We start from the raw sequence: 20,451 nt of genomic DNA, 5'->3' as shown, positions 1-20,451 counted from the left end.
CCCCCCCCCCATCTGCAGGTGGGTCACCAACTCCTCGCTGAACCGGGGGGTCCCTTGTGTGTCACCAAGTGTCACCAGGGTCACCTCCCCCTGTCACAGCCCCTGTCACCCCCCCCATGGTGACACCCACCGGGAGCACCTGAAGCCTGGGGGGGGGCACAGGGAGGTGGGGGGGGTTGTTAGATGGGGACATTGGGGACACACCTGCTGGCCCTGCAGGGGACACTGGGGACACACCTGCTGGCCCTGGAGCCCACGGATGGTGCTCTGGGGACACTTTGGGAACACACTGGTGACACTTTGGGGACACACCTGTAGCTCTTTGATGGTGCTCTGAGCCCTCTCCAGGTTCTCGGTGGCGCTGCTGCAGGGGACACTGGGGACACTTTGGGGACACTTTGGGGACCCTGGTGACACACTGGGGACCCTGGTGACACACTGGTGACACTTTGGGGACCCTGGTGACACTCTGGGGACACAGTGACACCCCTGCAGCTCCTTGATGGTGCTCTGAGCCCGCTGCAGGTTCTCGGTGGCGCTGCTGCAGGGGACACTGGGGACACTTTGGGGACACTTTGGGGACCCTGGTGACACACTGGGGACCCTGGTGACACACTGGTGACACTTTGGGGACCCTGGTGACACTTTGGGGACCCTGGTGACACACCTGCAGCTCCTTGATGGTGCTCTGAGCCCTCTGCAGGTTCTCGGTGGCGCTGCTGCAGGGGACACTGGGGACACTTTGGGGACACTCTGGGGACACTTTGGGGACCCTGGTGACACACTGGTGACACTCTGGTGACACAGTGACACACCTGCAGCTCCTTGATGGTGCTCTGAGCCCGCTGCAGGTTCTCGGTGGCGCTGCTGCAGCGCTGCCGCACCACGGCCAGCTCCCGTTTGATGATGTAATTCTCCTCCGCCTCCTGTGCCCGCGTCACCTGGCCCTGGGGACATGGGGGGGGACAGTTGGGGACAGCTGGGGACAGGTGCCACCTGGCCAGGGGGTCACTGGTTCGGTGCCAGCCCGGCTCGGGGTGACACTGGGAGGGGGTTGGTGGCACTGGTGGGGACAAGGGGGTGACATCACTCACAGAGGGTGAGGTTGGGGACAAGAGAGTGACACTGGGGACAAGGGGGTGACACCAGGGACAAGGGGGTGACACTGGGGACAAGGCAGTGACACCAGGGACAAGGGGGTGACACTGGGGACAAGGTAGTGACACTGGGGACAAGAGAGTGACACTGGGGACAAGGGGGTGACACTGGGGACAGCAGGGACAGGCACCACCTGGCCAGGGGGTCACCAATTCGGTGCCAGCCCAGCTCGGGGTGACACTGGGAGGGGGTTGGTGGCACTGGTGGGGACAAGGGGGTGACATCGCTCACAGAGGGTGAGGTTGGGGACAAAGGGGTGACACTGGGGACAAGGGGGGTGACACTGGGGACAAGGGGGTGACACATGGAGGGTGCCACCAGCCCCAGGGGTGACACCAACCCCATGGCAGGTGACACTGGGGACAAAGAGGTGCCACCAGCCCCCAGTGACATCTCCAGACCTAAGGGAGGTGACAGTGGGGACAAGGAGGTGCCACCAGCCCTGGGAGGTGACACCAATCCCATGGCAGGTAACATCGGGCACAAGGAGGTGCCACCAGCCCCAGGGGATGTCCCCAGTCCTACAGGAGGTGACATTGGGGTACAAGGAGGTGCCACCAGCCCCAGGAGGTGACAGTGGGGACAAGGAGGTGCCACCAGCCCCAGGGGATGTCCCCAGCCCCACAGGAGGTGACAGTGGGGACAAGGAGGTGCCACCAGCCCCAGGGGATGTCCCCAGCCCCACAGGAGGTGACAGCGGGGACAAGGAGGTGCCATGGACACCTCCTGTCCCCTACGAGCCCCTCCCCCCCTTTCCCTTCCCCCCCAAATCCCCAAATTTCATCCAAACTCCTCAAACCGCCGCTTTCCCCCCCTCCCCAAATCCCCCAAATCCCCCCCAAATCCTCCCCCCCCCCCCGCGCGGGGAAGGTGCTCGGGAGGCTCCGGAAAAGCAGGAAAAGGGGGAGAGGCGGCGGGAGCGGCGGGAAAGGGGAGGAGGCAGAAATGGGGCGGAAAAGCGGGAAAAAGGGGCGGCCGGAGGGTTTCGGCAGTACCTGGATGAGGCGGTCGGCGAGAGCCGCGCTCTCCTGGAGCAGGGACGGACAGACAGAGTGAGGAGCAGACGCACAGACCGCGAGCGGAGGAACCCGGCACCTTCCCCCGCCTCCCGAGCCCCGCCCGCCCGGAATTCCAGGGATTCGGGGCGCGCTTATCCCAAAAAACCGGCGGGGAGCGGAGCGAGGAGCGGAGCGAGGAGCGGGAGAGGGGGAGCCGCGAGAGGAGCCCCCCCCCCCCGGGACATTCCCGCGCCTCCCAACCCCGGGATGGGGCAATTCCAGGGATTTGGGGGGCTTCTATCCCAAAACAGGGGGATTTTGTCCTAAAAAGGAGGGATTTTGCCCCAAAAGGAGGTTATTTCACCCCCCCGAGCAGAGCGAGGAGCGGGCGAGGAGGAGCCGCGAGAGGAGCCCCCCCGGGACATTCCCGCGCCTCCCAACCCCGGGATGGGGCAATTCCAGGGATTTGGGGGGCTTCTATCCCAAAACAGGGGGATTTTGTCCTAAAAAGGGGGGATTTTGCCTCAAAACGGGGCGACTTTGTCCCTAAACGAGGGGATTTTGTCCCAAAAGAGGGGGATTTGATCCGAAAATGGGGGGATTTCACTGCCAAATAGAGGGATTTTTCCCCAGAACAGGGACATTTTGATCCAAAGGGGGGAGTTTTATCCCAAAATAGGGGGATTTTGTCCTAAAAAGGGGGGATTTTGCCCCAAAAGGAGGTTATTTCACCCCCCCGAGCAGAGCGAGGAGCGGGCGAGGAGGAGCCGCGAGAGGAGCCCCCCCGGGACATTCCCGCGCCTCCCAACCCCGGGATGGGGCAATTCCAGGGATTTGGGGGCCTTCTATCCCAAAACAGGGGGATTTTGTCCTAAAAAGGAGGGATTTTGCCCCAAAAGGAGGTTATTTCACCCCCCCGAGCAGAGCGAGGAGCGGGCGAGGAGGAGCCGCGAGAGGAGCCCCCCCCCCGGGACATTCCCGCGCCTCCCAACCCCGGGATGGGGCAATTCCAGGGATTTGGGGGCCTTCTATCCCAAAACAGGGGGATTTTGTCCTAAAAAGGAGGGATTTTGCCCCAAAAGGAGGTTATTTCACCCCCCCGAGCAGAGCGAGGAGCGGGCGAGGAGGAGCCGCGAGAGGAGCCCCCCCCCCGGGACATTCCCGCGCCTCCCAACCCCGGGATGGGGCAATTCCAGGGATTTGGGGGGCTTCTATCCCAAAACAGGGGGATTTTGTCCTAAAAAGGGGGGATTTTGCCTCAAAACGGGGCGACTTTGTCCCTAAACGAGGGGATTTTGTCCCAAAAGAGGGGGATTTGATCCGAAAATGGGGGGATTTCACTGCCAAATAGAGGGATTTTTCCCCAGAACAGGGACATTTTGATCCAAAGGGGGGAGTTTTATCCCAAAATAGGGGGATTTTGTCCTAAAAAGGGGGGATTTTGCCCCAAAAGGAGGTTATTTCACCCCCCCCGAGCAGAGCGAGGAGTGGACACGGAGGAGCCGCGAGAGGAGCCCCTCCGGGACATTCCCGCGCCTCCCAACCCCGGGATGGGGCAATTCCAGGGATTTGGGGGCCTTCTATCCCAAAACAGGGGGATTTCATCCCAAAAAGGGGGGATTTTGCCCCAAAAGGGGGTTATTTCACCCCCCCGAGCACAGGGAGGAGCCGCGAGAGGAGTCCCCCCGGGACATTCCCGCACCTCCCAACCCCGGGATGGGGCAATTCCAGGGATTTGGGGGGCTTCTATCCCAAAATGGACAGATTTTGTTCCAAAACGGGGGGATTTTGTCCTAAAAAGGGGGGATTTAGTCCTAAAAAGGGGGAATTTTGCCTCAAAACAAGAGGATTTTGTCTTAAAAGGGAGGATTTTGCCTTAAAATGGGGGAATTTTGCCTCAAAATAGAGGGATTTTGTCCTAAAAAGGGGAGATTTTGCCTCAAAAGGGGGGACTTTGTCCCTAAACGAGGGGATTTTGTCCCAAAAGAAGGGGATTTGATCCTAAAATGGGGGGATTTCACCGCCAAATAGAGGGAATTTTGCCCCCAAACGAAGGGATTTTCCCCCAAAACGGGGACATTTTGCTCCGAAGGGGGGAGTTTTATCCCAAAACAGGGGGATTTTGCCTCAAAACGGGTGGGTTTTGTCCCAAAATGGGAGGATTTCACCTCAAAACAGGGAGATTTTGCCTCAAAACGAGGGGACTGTGTCCCAAAATGGGAGGATTTTGCCTCAAAACAGTGGGGGATTTTGTCCCAAAACAGGGGGATTTTAACTCAAAATGAAGGGATTTCGTGCCAAAATGGGGGGATTCCCAGGATGATTTGGGGTCCCCCAGGGTGTTTTTGGGGTCCCCCAGGGTGATTTGGGGTCCCCCGAGGTGGTTTTGGGGTCCCCCAGGGTGTTTTTTGGTGCCCAAGAATGATTTTGGGGTGTCCAGGAATGTTTTTGGGTTCTCACAGGGTGTTTTTGGGGTCCCCTCAGGGTGTTCAGGGGTGTTTTGGGGTCCCCCAGGATGTTTAGGGGTGTTTTTGGGGTCCCCTCAGGGTGTTCAGGGGTGTTTTGGGGTCCCCCAGGATGTTTAGGGGTGTTTTTGGGGTCTGTTCAGGGTGGTCAGGGGTGTTTTTGGGGTCCCCCTGGGATTTTTAGGGGTGTTTTTGGGGTCCCCTCTGGGTGTTTTGGGGTCCCTTCGGGTGTTTTTGGGGTCCCCCTGGGATTTCTCGGGGTGTTTTTGGGGTCCCTTGGAATGTTTTTGGGTCCCTTTGGGGTGTTTAGGAGTGTTTTTGGGGTTCCTTTAGGTGTTTTTGGGGTCCCTTGGGGTGTTTTTGGGGTCCCCCTGGGATTTCTGGGGGTGTTTCTGGGGTCCCTTGGGGTGTTTTTGGGGTCCCTCGGGGTGTTTTGGGGTCCCTTGGAGTGTTTTTGGGGTCCCTTGGAGTGTTTTTGGGGTCCCCCTGGGATTTCTAGGGGTGTTTTGGGGTCCCTTGGGGTGTTTTTGGAGTCCCCTCGAGGTGTTTAGGGGTGTTTTTGGGGTCCCTTGGGATGTTTTTGGGGTCCCCTCAGGGTGTTTAGGAGTGTTTTTGGGGTCCCTCGGGGTGCTTAGGAGTGTTTTTGGGGTGCCTTGGAGTGTTTAGGGGCGTTTTTGGGTTCCCTTGGGGTGTTTTGGGGTCCCTTGGGGTGTTTTTGGGGTCCCCCCCCCCCAGTTCACCTTCTCGAGGGTCTCAATCCGCTGCTTCAGGAGCCGGTTCTCGGTTCGGAGCCGCTGGGGGGGAAGGTGGGAATCAGTGCCGGGAATGGGGCCGGGGGGGGGCCAAGGGGGCCCCAGGGATGGGTCCAGTGGCCCTGGGGTGGCTCATGGTGACCCTGGGGTGGCTTTGGGGGCCCCAGGGATGGCTCAAGTGACCCTGGGGTGGCTCAAAGTGACCCTGGGGTGGCTCAAGGTGACTCTGGGGTGGCTCCAAGTGGCCCCAGGGTGGTTTTGGTGGCCCCAGGGATGGGTCCAGTGACCCTGGGGTGGCTCAAGATGACCCTGGGGTGGCTCAAGGTGGCTCCAGGGTGGCTTTGGTGGCCCCAGGAATGGCTCAAGTGGCCCTGGGGTGGCTCAAGTGACCCTGGGGTGGCTCAAGGTGGCTCCAGGGTGGCTTTGGTGGCCCCAGGGATGGGCCAAGTGACCCTAGGGTGGTTCAAGGTGACCCTGGGATGAGTCAAAGCAGCTCCAGGGTGGCTTTGGTGGCCCCAGGGATGGGCCAAGTAGCCCCAGGATGGCCAAAAGTGGCTCCAGGACCCTTGTGGTGGCCCCAGGAATGGGTCCAGTGACCCTGAGATGGCTCATGGTGACCATGGGATGAGCCAAGGTGGCTCCAAGGTGGCTTTGGTGGCCCCAGGGATGGGTCCAGTGACCCTGGGGTGGCTCAAATGGTTCTGGGAATGGGACAGGTGACCATGGGATGAGCCAAGGTGGCTCCAGGGTGGCTTTGGTGGCCCCAGGGATGGCTCAATTGACCCCGAGATGGCTCATGGTGACCCTGGGACAGCTCAAGGTGCCCCTGGGGCGGCCCCAAGTGGCCCCAGGATCCCCGTGGTGGCCCCACACGTCCCCCAGGTGCCCCCATGATCCCCATGGTGGCCCCACACGTCCCTCAGGTGCCCCCAGGATCCCCATGGTGGCCCCACACGTCCCCCAGGTGCCCCCAGGATCCCCGTGGTGGCCCCACACGTCCCCCAGGTGGCCCCAGGATCCCCGTGGTGGCCCCACACGTCCCCCAGGTGCCCCCCGGATCCCCGTGGTGGCCCCACACGTCCCCCAGGTGCCCCCAGGATCCCCGTGGTGGCCCCACACGTCCCCCAGGTGCCCCCATGATCCCCATGGTGGCCCCACACGTCCCTCAGGTGCCCCCAGGATCCCCGTGGTGGCCCCACACGTCCCCCGGGCGCCCCCAGGATCCCCGTGGTGGCCCCACACGTCCCCCAGGTGCCCCCAGGATCCCCGTGGTGGCCCCACACGTCCTCCAGGTGCCCCCATGATCCCCGTGGTGGCCCCACACATCCCCCAGGTGCCCCTAGGATCCCCGTGGTGGCCCCACACGTCCCCCAGATGCCCCCAGGATCCCCGTGGTGGCCCCACACGTCCCCCAGGTGGCCCCAGGATCCCCGTGGTGGCCCCACACATCCCCCAGGTGGCCCCAGGATCCCCGTGGTGGCCCCACACATCCCCCAGGTGCCCCAACACATCCCCCAGATGCCCCCAGGATCCCCGTGGTGGCCCCACACGTCCCCCAGGTGCCCCCAGGATCCCCGTGGTGGCCCCACACGTCCCCCAGGTGGCCCCAGGATCCCCGTGGTGGCCCCACACATCCCCTGGGTGCCCCCCGTCCCCGTCCCACCTTGATCTCGATCTGCTCCTCCATCTCCTTGTTCTTGAGGGCCGTGTACTCCTTCTCCAGCCTGGGGGGACAGGGGGACGTGGGGCCTGGGCCGGGGCCGAGCCCCCCGCGGGCCCCCCGCGCTCACCTCTTCATCTTGCGGGGGTTGTACTTGACCTGGAAGGCCCTGAGGATGAGCTTGTCCGGGCACGAGTCGAACTGGTGCGGGATCACCTTCTGGAAGTACTGCGGGGGCACGGCCGGGGCAGCCACGGGCACGGACACCGCGGAACCGCCCCAAAATGGGAGAGACCGCCCCAAAACTGCCCCAAAACCGCCCCAGAATGGGAGAGACCGCCCCAAAACCGCCCCAAAACTGCCCCAAAATGGGAGAGACCGCCCCAAAACTGCCCCAAAACCACCCCAGAATGGGAGAGACCGCCCCAAAACTGCCCCAAAACTGCCCCAGAATGGGAGAGACCGCCCCAAAACTGCCCCAAAACTGCCCCAAAATGGGAGAGACCGCCCCAAAACTGCCCCAAAACCTCCCCAGAATGGGAGGTTCCGCCCCAAAACCGCCCCAAAACTGCCCCAAAATGGGAGAGACCGCCCCAAAACTGCCCCAAAACCACCCCAGAATGGGAGAGACCGCCCCAAAACTGCCCCAAAACTGCCCCAAAATGGGAGAGACCGCCCCAAAACTGCCCCAAAACCACCCCAGAATGGGAGAGACCGCCCCAAAACCGCCCCAAAACTGCCCCAAAATGGGAGAGACCGCCCCAAAACTGCCCCAAAAACACCCCAGAATGGGAGAGACCGCCCCAAAACTGCCCCAAAACTGCCCCAAAATGGGAGAGACCGCCCCAAAACCACCCCAAAACTGCCCCAAAATGGGAGAGACCGCCCCAAAACTGCCCCAAAACCACCCCAGAATGGGAGAGACCGCCCCAAAACCGCCCCAAAACTGCCCCAAAATGGGAGAGACCGCCCCAAAACTGCCCCAAAACCACCCCAGAATGGGAGAGACCGCCCCAAAACCGCCCCAAAACTGCCCCAAAATGGGAGAGACCGCCCCAAAACTGCCCCAAAAACACCCCAGAATGGGAAAAACAACCCCAGAACCGCCCCAAAAACACCCCGGAACGGGAGAGATCACCCCGGAACCGCCCCAAAAACACCCCGGAACCGCCCCAAAAACACCCCGGAACGGGAGAGACCGCCCCAAAAACGCCCCGGAATGGGAGAGACCACCCCAAAACTGCCCTGGAATGGGAGAGACCACCCCAAAACTGCCCCAAAAACACCCCGGAATGGGAGAGACCACCCCAGAACTGCCCCAAAACTGGAGAAACCACCCCAAAACTGCCCAAAATGGGAGAGATCACCACAAAACTGCCCCAAAACCACCCCAGAATGGGAAAAACCACCCCAGAACTGCCCCAAAACCACCCCGGAATGGGAAAAACCACCCGGAACAGCCCCGGAATGGGAGAGATCACCCCAGAACTGCCCCAAAACGGGAGAGACCACCCCAAAACTGCCCCAAAACCACCCCAGAACGGGAGAGACCGCCCCAAAACTGCCTCAAAACGGGAGAAACCACCCCAAAACTGCCCAGAAACAGGAGAGATCACCACAAAACTGCCCCAAAACCACCCCAGAATGGTAGAAACCACCCCAAAACCACCCCAAACTGCCCCAAAATGGGAGAGATCACCCCAAAACTGCCCCAAAATCACCCCAAAACGGGACAGACCACCCCAAAACTGCCCCAAAATGGAAGAAATCACCCCAAAATCACCCCAGAATGGGAGAAACCACCACAAAACTGCCTCAAAATGGGAGAAAGGACCCCAAAACTGCTCCAAAACCACCCCGGAATGGGAGAAACCACCCCAAAACCACCCCAAAACTGCCCTAAAATGGGAGAGACCACCTCAAAACTGCCCCAAAATGGGAGAGACCGCCCCAAAACTGCCCCAGAATGGGAGAGATCACCCCAAAACTGCCCCCAAAACACCCCAGAATGGGAGAGGCTACCCCAAAACTGCCCCAGAATGGGAGAGATCACCCCAAAACTGCCCCCAAAACACCCCAGAATGGGAGAGGCTACCCCAAAACTGCCCCAGAATGGGAGAAACCACCCCAAAACTGCCCCAAAACCACCCCAGAATGAGAGAGACCACCTCAAAACTACCCCAGAATGGGAGAACCACCCCAAAACCGCCCCAGAATAAGAGAGACCACCCCAAAAGGGGGAGAAACCACCCCAAAACTACCCCAAAATGGGAGAAATCACCCCAAAACCACTCCAAAATGGGCAAAGTCCACCCCAAAACTGCTCCCCCTGGTCCCACCCACCCCAAACTGCTCCCCCTGGTCCCACCCACCCCAAACTGCTCCCTCTGGTCCCACCCACCCCAAACTGCTCCCTCTGGCCAAACCCACCCCAAACTGCTCCCCCTGGCCAAACCCACCCCAAAACTGCTGCCCCTGGCCCCACCCACCCTAAAACTGCTCCGCTGGTCCCCCCCACCCCAAAGCACGTCCTGTTGGACAAACCCACCCCAAATCATGGACCATTGACTAAATCAGCCCCAAAACTGCTCCCCTGGTCCCACCCACCCCAAACTGCTCCCCCTGGTCCCACCCACCCCAAAACTGCTCCCCCTGGTCCCACCCACCCCAAACTGCTCCCCCTGGTCCCACCCACCCCAAACTGCTCCCCTGGTCCCACCCACCCCAAACTGCTCCCCCTGGTCCCACCCACCCCAAAGCACGTCCTGTTGGACAAATCCACCCCAAACTGCTCCCCCTGGTCCCACCCACCCCAAACTGCTCCCCCTGGTCCCACCCACCCCAAACTGCTCCCCCTGGTCCCACCCACCCCAAAACTGCTCCCCCTGGTCCCACCCACCCCAAAGCACATCCTGTTGGACAAACCCACCCCAAACTGCTCCCCCTGGTCCCACCCACCCCAAACTGCTCCCCCTCGCCCCACCCACCCCAAACTGCTCCCCCTGGTCCCACCCACCCCAAAACTGCTTCCCCTGACCAAACCCACCCCAAAACTGCTTCCCCTGACCAAACCCACCCCAAAACTGCTTCCCCTGACCAAACCCACCCTAGAAGCCCCCCGGTACCTGGGACATGCCCTCCATGTCCAGCTGGACCAGCTCGGCCTGGTTGAGCTGCAGCAGCGCCAGCCCCACGCGGAACACGACCTCCAGCCCCTGCGGCACCGACCCCGTGGGCTGTGGGGTCCCCCCGAAACTCAGGGGAGGGGGTTTGGGGTTTTTGGGGGGCCCGGGGGGCCGTTACCTCGTCCATGAAGACGTCGAAGACGCGCGTGGCCACGGGCAGGGGGAAGGTGGTGAGGAAGAGGGTGAGGAACCAGGAGGACGCGTACATGGAGGTCAGGAAGCTCTGGGCGCGGAAGTGCCCGCTCAGCTCCGGCAGCTGCTCCTGCCAGGGGGGAGGGATGGGGGGTGAGGGGACTGGGGGGCTCGGGGGTGGGCCTGGGGGGTCCCAGGAACTGTCTCAGGGATGGTCCCTTTTGGGGGGTCTCAGGGATGGGCCTGGGGGGGTCCCAGGAATTGTCTCAGGGATGGTCCCTTTGGGGTCTCAGGGATGGGCCTGGGGGGGTCCCAGGAACTGTCTCAGGGATGGTCCTTTGGGGGTCTCAGGAATGGTCTCTTTGGGGTCTCAAGGATGGTCCCTTTGGGGGTCTCAGGGATGGTCCCTTTGGGGTCTCAGGGATGGTCCTTGGGGGGGTCTCAGGGATGGTCCCTTTGGGGTCTCAGGAATGGTCCTTTGCAGTCTCAGGGATGGTCCCTTTGGGGTCTCAGGGATGGTCCTTTGGGGTCTCAGGGATGGTCCTTGGGGGGGTCTCAGGGATGGTCCCTTTGGGGTCTCAGGGATGGTCCTTGGGGGGGTCTCAGGGATGGTCCCTTTGGGGGTCTCAGGGATGGGCCTGGGGGGTCCCAGGAATTGTCTCAGGGATGGTCCCTTTGGGGTCTCAGGGATGGTCCTTTGGGGGTCTCAGGGATGGTCCCTTTGGGGTCTCAGGGATGGTCCCTTTGGGGTCTCAGGGATGGTCCTTTGGGGTCTCAGGGATGGTCCTTTGGGGGTCTCATGGTACCCCTCAGGCATCTCCAGGCCATCCTTGGGGGTCTCCCCTCTGTCCCCCTCCGCTGTTGCTCAGATCATCTCTGAGAATCCCCAGACCCAATCCCGAGCATCCCACGGCGGCTCCCCCTCCCTGTCCCCCCCTCCCTGCCCTCTCCCTGCCCTCTCCCTGCCCCTCTCCCTGTCCCCCCATCCCTGCCCTCTCCCTGCCCTCTCCCTGCCCCTCTCCCTGCCCCTCTCCCTGTCCCCCCATCCCTGCCCTCTCCCTGCCCTCTCCCTGCCCCTCTCCCTGCCCTCTCCCTGTCCCCCCCATCCCTGCCCCTCTCCCTGCCCTCTCCCTGCCCTCTCCCTGCCCCCTCCCTGCCCTCTCCCTGCCCCCCTCTCTGTCCCCCCATCCCTGCCCTCTCCCTGCCCCCCTCCCTGCCCTCTCCCTGCCCTCTCCCTGCCCCCACCCTGTCCCCCCATCCCTGCCCTCTCCCTGCCCTCTCCCTGCCCCCCTCCCTGCCCCCTCCCTGCCCTCTCCCTGCCCCCCCTCCCTGCCCCCTCCCTGCCCTCTCCCTGCCCCCCTCTCTGTCCCCCCATCCCTGCCCTCTCCCTGCCCCCCTCCCTGCCCTCTCCCTGCCCTCTCCCTGCCCCCCCCCCCTGCCCTCTCCCTGCCCTCTCCCTGCCCCCCCCTCCCTGCCCTCTCCCTGCCCTCTCCCTGCCCTCTCCCTGCCCTCTCCCTGCCCCCCTCCCTGCCCTCTCCCTGCCCCCTCCCTGCCCTCTCCCTGCCCTCTCCCTGCCCCTCTCCCCCCCCTCCCGAGGTCCCGGAGCCCACCTGGAGCAGGAACTCGAACTGGTAGATGCAGAGCCCCAGCTGGGCCATGCTGGGCTTGAAGAGCTCCCGCAGCCGGTACTCCTGCATCAGGCGCACGAACACGCAGAACGCCTCCTCCTCCGGCATCTGGGGGGACAGCGGCCCCAAATCCTCCGGGGGAATGCTGGGGGCGGGGCTTCTGCCCCTGGGGGCGGGGCTTCTGCTCATGGGGGCGGGGCTGCTGCTCCTGGGGGCGGGGTTAGTGCCCCTGGGGGCGGGGCTGCTGCTCCTGGGGGCGGGGTTAGTGCCCCTGGGGGCGGGGCTGCTGCTCCTGGGGGCGGGGTTAGTGCCCCTGGGGGTGGGGCTGCTGCTCCTGGGGGCGGGGCTGCTTCCCCTGGGAGGGTGGAAGGGGACTGGGAGCTGCCCGGGGGGGTCAAACCCAGCAGGACTGAGGGGGATCCCCAAAAAGACACCGAACGCCTCCTCCTTCGGCATCTGGGGGGACACCAGGCCCAAAATCCTCCAAAATCCCTCCAAAACCCCTCCCCGGGCAGCACGGGGGGCGGGGAGGGCACTGGGAGCTGCCCAGGGGGGGTTGAACCCAGTAGGGCCAAGTGGGAACCCCCAAACCGGCTCCAGTTGGGATCAGGGAGGAGGTTTCCTGTTCCCATCGGGTGCTGGGATGGGACTGGGAGTCATCCAGGCGGGTTTAAACCCAGTAGGGCCAAGTGGGAACCCCCAAACCGGCTCCAGTTGGGATCAGGGAGATCAAGGAGAACATTCCCAGTTCCCATCGGGTGCTGGGATGGGACTGGGAGTCGTCTGAGGGGGTTAAACCCACCAGGACTAAGAGGGAATCCCCAAATGGGCTCCAGTTGGGATCAGGGAGATCAGGGAGAACATTCCCTGTTCCCATCGGGTGCTGGGATGGGACAGGGAGTCATCCAGGCGGGTTTAAACCCAGCAGGGCCAAGTGGGAACCCCCAAACCGGCTCCAGTTTGGATCAGAGAGATCAAGGAGAACATTCCCAGTTCCCATCGGGTGCTGGGATGGGACCAGGAGCTTCCAGGGGGGGTTAAACCCAGTAGGGCCAAGTGGGAACCCCCAAACCGGCTCCAGTTGGGATCAGGGAGGAGGTTCCCCGTTCCCATCGGGTGCTGGGATGGGATTGGGAGCCGTCCAGGAGGGTTTCAATCCACCAGGACTAAGTGGGATCCCCAAACGGGCTCCAGTTGGGATCAGGAGGATCAGGGAGAACATTCCCAGTTCCCAGCCCCATTCCCAGTTCCCAGCCCCATTCCCAGTTGTTCCCAGCCCCATTCCCAGCTGTTCCCAGCCCCATTCCCAGTTCCCAGCCCCATTCCCAGTTGTTCCCAGCCCCATTCCCAGCTGTTCCCAGCCCCATTCCCAGTTGTTCCCAGCCCCATTCCCAGCCGTTCCCAGCCCCATTCCCAGTTCCCAGCCCCATTCCCAGTTCCCAGCCCCATTCCCAGTCGTTCCCAGCCCTATTCCCAGCTGTTCCCAGCCCCATTCCCAGTTCCCAGCCCCATTCCCAGTTCCCAGCCCCATTCCCAGTCGTTCCCAGCCCTATTCCCAGGTCCCAGCCCCATTCCCAGCTGCTCCCAGCCCCATTCCCAGCTGTTCCCAGCCCCATTCCCAGCTCCCAGCCTCATTCCCAGTTCCCAGCCCCATTCCCAGCCCCATTCCCAGTTCCCAGCCCCATTCCCAGTTCCCTGCCCCATTCCCAGCCCCACTGCCAGTTCCCAGCCCCACTCCCAGACCTGCATGAGCAGCAGTCCCACGATGAAGGCGCTGCCCTGGCAATATCCCACCTCCCGATCCACCAGGGAATAGGCCTGGAAAAGGGACCCCGTTCCAGGGAAACCCCCGGCAGGGAGCAGGGGATCCACCACGGGAAAGGGATGGTTTTGGGTGGGAAAGGGATGGTTTTGGGTGGGAAACACACCCCAGGACCGGGATGTCGCTTAAAACTTGGGTTTAGATCCCAAAACCCCTCAAGTTTTGGTGTCTCAGCAGGAAAAGGGAGGGTGGGAAGGAGGCGGGAAAAGGGAGGGAAAGGGGAGAACTGGAGGGGCTGGAAGTTTGGGGTGGAGCCAAATCCCCCAAAAATGGGACTGGGGGGGAAAGAAAAGCCCCCAAAATTTGTGGTGGAATCAAACCCCTCAAAACTGAGTTTGGGGTGGAACCAAATCCCTCAAAATTTGGGATAGAAACCAAACCACTCCAAATTTGGGATAGAAACTAAACCCCTCAAAAATGAGTTTGGGACAGAAACCAAATCCCTCCAAATTTGGGATAGAAACCAAACCCCTCAAAACTGAGTCTGAGGAGGAACCAAACCCCTCCCAACTGAGTCTGGGGTGGAATCCAACCCCTCCAAATTTGGGACAGAAACCAAACCCCTCCCAACTGAGTCTGGGGTGGAATCCAACCCCTCCAAATTTGGGATAGAAACCAAACCCCTCCCAAGTGAGTTTGGGCTGAAACCAAATCCCTCAAAATTTGGGATAGAAACCAAACCACTCCAAACTGAGTTTGAGGTGGAACCAAATCCCTCAAAACCAAGTTTGGGGTGGAACCAAACCCCTCAAAAATGAGTTTGAGGTAGAACCAAACCCCTTCAAAATTTGGGATAGAAACCAAACCCCTCAAAACTGAGTCTGGGGTGGAATCAAACCCCTCCAAATTTGGGATAGAAACCAAACCCCTCCCAAGTGAGTCTGGGGTGAAACCAAACCCCTCCAAACTGAGTTTGGGCTGAAACCAACCCCCTCCCAGCTGAGTTTGGGGTGGAACCAAACCCCTCCAAATTTGGGACAGAAACCAAACCCCTCCCAGCTGAGTCTGGGGTGGAACCAAACCCCTCCAAACTGAGTTTGGGGTAGAACCAAAGCCCTCCCAGCTGAGTCTGAGGTGGACCCAGACCCGTCCAAATTTGGGATAGAAACCAAACCCCTCCCAACTGAATCTGGGGTGGAACCAAACCCCTCCAAATTTGGGATAGAAACCAAACCCCTTCAAACTGAGTCTGGGGTGCAACCAAACCCCTCCAAACTGAATCTGGGGTAGAACCAACCCCCTCCCAGCTGAGTCTGGGGTGGAACCAAACCCCTCCAAATTTGGGATAGAAACCAAACCCCTCCCAGCTGAGTTTGGGGTAGAACCAAACCCCTCCAAATTTGGGATAGAAACCAAACCCCTCCCAACTGAGTCTGGGGTAGAACCAAACCCCTCCAAACTGAGTTTGGGGTAGAACCAAAGCCCTCCCAGCTGAGTCTGGGGTGGACCCAGACCCGTCCAAATTTGGGATAGAAACCAAACTCCTCAAAATTGAGTCTGGGGTGAAACCAACGCCCTCCCAGCCAAGTTTGGGGTGAAACCAAACCCCTCCAAACTGAGTTTGGGGTGGAACCAAACCCCTCAAAATTTGGGATAGACACCAACCCCCTCCCAGCCGAGTTTGGGGTGGAACCAAACCCCTCCAAATTTGGGATAGACACCAACCCCCTCCCAGCTGAGTTTGGGGTGGAACCAAACCCCTCCAAACTGAGTTTGGGGTGGAACCAAACCCCTCCAAACTTGGGATAGACACCAACCCCGTCCCAGCTGAGTTTTGGGACCCCAATCCCCGCTGACCTTCATGACGTTGAAGAGCACCTCCTGGCCCAGGCTGTCCTGGCCCTTGAAGAAGTCGTGCTCGGGGTAGGTGCGGGCGATGTCCCTGCGGATGAGCTTCTCGCAGGGCGAGGACATGCGGAGCAGCTCCGAGTACTGCGGCCGCAGCCGCACCTCGCCCGCCCGGCTCAGCAGCTGCCACACGATGGCCCGGAAATGGTGCGGGATCCCCTTCCGGATCAGCTCCTGGGGGCACCGAGGGGCGTGGGGGGACACGGGGGGACACGGGGGGGGTCATGGAACCCGGGCCAGCCCAGGTCCTGTGGAACAAACCCACCCCAAACTCATCCCGTTGGACAAACCCACCCCAAACCATGTCCTGTTGGACAAATCCACCCCAAACACCTCCCGTTGGACAAACCCACCCCAAACACGTCCCGTTGGACAAATCCACTCCAAACTCATCCCCTTGGACAAACCCACTCCAAACCATGTCCCGTTGGACAAATCCACCCCAAACACCTCCCGTTGGACAAACCCACTCCAAACCATGTCCTGTTGGACAAATCCACCCCCAAACCATGTCCCACTGGACAAATCCACTCCAACCCATGTCCTGTTGGACAAATCCACCCCAAACATGTCCTGTTGGACAAATCCACCCCAAACATGTCCCGTTGGACAAATCCACCCCAAACCATGTCCTGTTGGACAAATCCACCCCAAACATGTCCTGTTGGACAAATCCACCCCAAACACGTCCCGTTGGACAAATCCACTCCAAACCATGTCCTGTTGGACAAATCCACCCCAAACATGTCCCGTTGGACAAATCCACTCCAAACCATGTCCTGTTGGACAAATCCACCCCAAACATGTCCCGTTGGACAAATCCACCCCAAACATGTCCCGTTGGACAAATCCACTCCAAACCATGTCCTGTTGGACAAACCCACCCCAAACATGTCCCGTTGGACAAATCCACTCCAAACATGTCCTTTTGGACAAATCAACCCCAAACCATGTCCTGTTGGACAAATCCACCCCAAACACATCCCATTGGACAAATCCACCCCAAACATGTCCTGTTGGACAAATCCACCCCAAACCATGTCTCATTGGACAAATCAACCCCAAACCATGTCCTGTTGGACAAATCCACTCCAACCCATGTCCTGTTGGACAAATCCACCCCAAACATGTCCTGTTGGACAAATCCACCCCAAACATGTCCCGTTGGACAAATCCACCCCAAACCATGTCCTGTTGGACAAATCCACCCCAAACATGTCCTGTTGGACAAATCCACCCCAAACACGTCCCGTTGGACAAATCCACTCCAAACCATGTCCTGTTGGACAAATCCACCCCAAACATGTCCCGTTGGACAAATCCACTCCAAACCATGTCCTGTTGGACAAATCCACCCCAAACATGTCCCGTTGGACAAATCCACCCCAAACATGTCCCGTTGGACAAATCCACTCCAAACCATGTCCTGTTGGACAAACCCACCCCAAACATGTCCCGTTGGACAAATCCACTCCAAACATGTCCTTTTGGACAAATCAACCCCAAACCATGTCCTGTTGGACAAATCCACCCCAAACACATCCCATTGGACAAATCCACCCCAAACATGTCCTGTTGGACAAATCCACCCCAAACCATGTCTCATTGGACAAATCAACCCCAAACCATGTCCTGTTGGACAAATCCACTCCAACCCATGTCCTGTTGGACAAATCAACCCCAAACCATGTCCCGTTGGACAAATCAACCCCAAACCATGTCCTGTTGGACAAATCAACCCCAAACATGTCCTGTTGGACAAATCAACCCCAAACCATGTCCTGTTGGACAAATCCACTCCAAACCATGTCCTGTTGGACAAACCCACCCCCAAACCATGTCCCACTGGACAAATCCACTCCAACCCATGTCCTGTTGGACAAATCAACCCCAAACATGTCCCATCGGACAAACCCACCCCAAACATGTCCCGTTGGACAAATCCACCCCAAACCATGTCCTGTTGGACAAATCCACCCCCAAACACCACCCAACCAGGTCCCGCAGCCCAAAGGGTGTCCCTTTAGGTAAATCCACCCCAAACACGTCCCCCTTGGGTAAATCCACCCCAAACCACCACCCAACCAGGGTCCCATGGCACAAACCCACCCCAAACACGTCCCGTTGGCCAAACCCCCCCCGTTCCCCGGCACCTTGAGCAGCTTCTCCTTCTTCCTCCTCCACTCGTCCCACTCGTTGACGATGCGGCCCCAGAGGATCCAGGTGTCCTCCTCCAGGTGGCTCAGGTTGGAGGAGGCCGAGGAGCTGGAGACCAGCGAGGAGCCGCTGTTGCGGCGCGACCCGTTCATGGAGCGCATCGACTTGGAGTCGGCCTCCAGCAGCCTGGGGGGACGGGGCAGCCCCGGACACGGAGTGAGTGCCTCAGACGGCCCCAAAATTGGAGGTGTTCCACCCAAAAATGGGGATATCCCAGCAAAAATGGAGATATTCCACCCAAATATTGAGATATTCCACCCAAAATGGAGATATTCCACCCAAAATGGAGATATTCCACCCAAATATTGGGATATCCCACCCAAAATGGAGATATTCCATCCAAATATTGAGATATTCCACCCAAAATGGAGATATTCCACCCAAAAATGGAGATATCCCACCCAAAATGGAGATATTCCACCCAAAATGGAGATATTCCACCCAAAATGGAGATATTCCGCAGAAAATGGAGATATTCCACCCAAAATGGAGATATTCCACCCAAATATTGGGATATTCCACCCAAATATTGAGATATCCCACCCAAAATGGAGATATTCTACCCAAAATGGAGATATTCCACCCAAATATTGGGATATTCCACCCAAAATGGAGATATTCTACCCAAAATGGAGATATTCCACCCAAATATTGGGATATTCCACCCAAATATTGAGATATTCCACCCAAGATGGAGATATTCCACCCAAAATGGAGATATTCCATCCAAATATTGAGATATTCCACTCAAAATGGAGATATTCCATCCAAATATTGAGATATTCCACTAAAAATGGAGATATTCCACCCAAAATGGAGATATTCCGCAGAAAATGGAGATATTCTACCCAAAATGGAGATATTCCACCCAAATATTGGGATATTCCACCCAAATATTGAGATATTCCACCCAAGATGGAGATATTCCACCCAAAATGGAGATATTCCACAGAAAATTGAGATATTCCACCCAAAATGGAGATATTCCACAGAAAATTGAGATATTCCACCCAAATATTGAGATATTCCACCCAAATATTGAGATATTCCACCCAAAATGGAGATATTCCACCCAAATATTGAGATATTCCACCCAAAATGGAGATATTCCACCCAAATGTTGAGATATTCCACTCAAAATGGAGATATTCCACCCAAATATTGAGATATTCCACCCAAAATGGAGATATTCCATTCAAAATAGAGATATTCCACCCAAAATGGAGATATTCCACAGAAAATTGAGATATTCCACCCAAATATTGAGATATTCCACCCAAATATTGAGATATTCCACCCAAAATGGAGATATTCCACCCAAATATTGAGATATTCCACCCAAAATGGAGATATTCCACCCAAATGTTGAGATATTCCACTCAAAATGGAGATATTCCACCCAAATATTGAGATATTCCACCCAAAATGGAGATATTCCACCCAAATATTGAGATATTCCACCCAAATATTGAGATATTCCACCCAAGATGGAGATATTCCACCCAAAATGGAGATATTCCATTCAAAATAGAGATATTCCACCCAAAATGGAGATATTCCACAGAAAATTGAGATATTCCACCCAAAATGGAGATATTCCACCCAAATATTGAGATATTCCACCCAAAATGGAGATATTCCATCCAAATATTGAGATATTCCACCCAAAATGGAGATATTCCACCCAAATATTGAGATATTCCACCCAAAATGGAGATATTCCACCCAAATGTTGAGATATTCCACCCAAAATGGAGATATTCCACCCAAAAATTGAGATATTCCACTCAAAATGGAGATACTCCCACCAAAATGTAGATATTCCCACCAAAATGGAAATATCCCAGCAAAAATGGAGATATTCCACAGAAAATGGAAATATTCCACAAAAAATGGAGATATTCCCACAAAACAGCCCCAAAATGGAGATATTTCCCCAAATAGCCCCCAGAATGGAGATATTCTCCCAGAATAGCCCCAAAATGGCAATATTCCCCAAAACAGCCCCAAGCCCCTGAGATATTCCCACAAACCCCAGGGAAGGAGGAGAGATTCCCCACAAGGAGCCCCAGAGAAGGGAGATCTTCCCCCAAAAACCAGCACTACGGCCCCCGACCAACGAGATCTCGGGATTTCCGGCCCGGTCCCCTCCCCAGATCCGAGGCAAACGGGCCCGGGGGCCGCTCCCTGACCGGTTCTGCTCCTCCAGCTTGGCCAGCAGCTCCAGCTCGTCGGGGCTCAGGTTCTCCGAGTCCGAGGTCGGGGATCCCGCGGGCGCCGACGCCGACGCCGGGCCCTCGTGGTTCGACGCCGGGCCCTCGTGGTTCGACGCCGGGCCCTCGTGGTTTGATGTTGGGCCTTCATGGCTCAACGCTGGGCCCTCGTGGTTCAATGCCGGGCCCTCGTGGCTCAACACCGGGCCCTCGTGGCTCAGGGCCGGGCCCTCGTGGCTCAACGTTGGGCCCTCGTGGCTCGACAAGTCGGGGCTGGCGGCCGGCGAGGCCATGGCGGCTGCGGGGCCGGGGTTCACCTGGGGAGGGGGAAAAAACCAGCCTGAAAACCCCACAGTTCAGCTTGTTTGCCCCT

General features: G+C 58.6%; 1 protein-coding gene across 2 annotated transcripts in view; it reads right to left on the bottom strand.

Moving 5' to 3' along the window:
• Positions 1-20,451, bottom strand: part of LOC127464600 (EVI5-like protein) — a 32,990-nt gene that overhangs the window by 9,183 nt on the left and 3,356 nt on the right. For both annotated transcript variants that reach the window (XM_051774953.1, XM_051774955.1), the window contains 12 exons: positions 20,058-20,395; positions 17,802-17,991; positions 15,598-15,822; positions 13,722-13,796; positions 11,961-12,086; positions 10,337-10,480; positions 10,159-10,248; positions 7,164-7,261; positions 7,037-7,097; positions 5,362-5,415; positions 2,154-2,186; positions 816-947 (listed from right to left, as the gene is read on the bottom strand). In XM_051774953.1, coding sequence (XP_051630913.1) covers positions 816-947; positions 2,154-2,186; positions 5,362-5,415; positions 7,037-7,097; positions 7,164-7,261; positions 10,159-10,248; positions 10,337-10,480; positions 11,961-12,086; positions 13,722-13,796; positions 15,598-15,822; positions 17,802-17,991; positions 20,058-20,395 — 1,566 coding nt within the window. The remainder of the gene's footprint in view (positions 1-815; positions 948-2,153; positions 2,187-5,361; positions 5,416-7,036; positions 7,098-7,163; positions 7,262-10,158; positions 10,249-10,336; positions 10,481-11,960; positions 12,087-13,721; positions 13,797-15,597; positions 15,823-17,801; positions 17,992-20,057; positions 20,396-20,451) is intronic.

This window comes from Manacus candei, unplaced genomic scaffold (assembly GCF_025592945.1).
Source record: "Manacus candei isolate 608988 ecotype Guabito, Panama unplaced genomic scaffold, ASM2559294v1 h1tg000241l, whole genome shotgun sequence".
Classification (NCBI taxonomy): domain Eukaryota; kingdom Metazoa; phylum Chordata; class Aves; order Passeriformes; family Pipridae; genus Manacus; species Manacus candei.
This window is presented reverse-complemented; position numbering and strand designations above follow the sequence as displayed.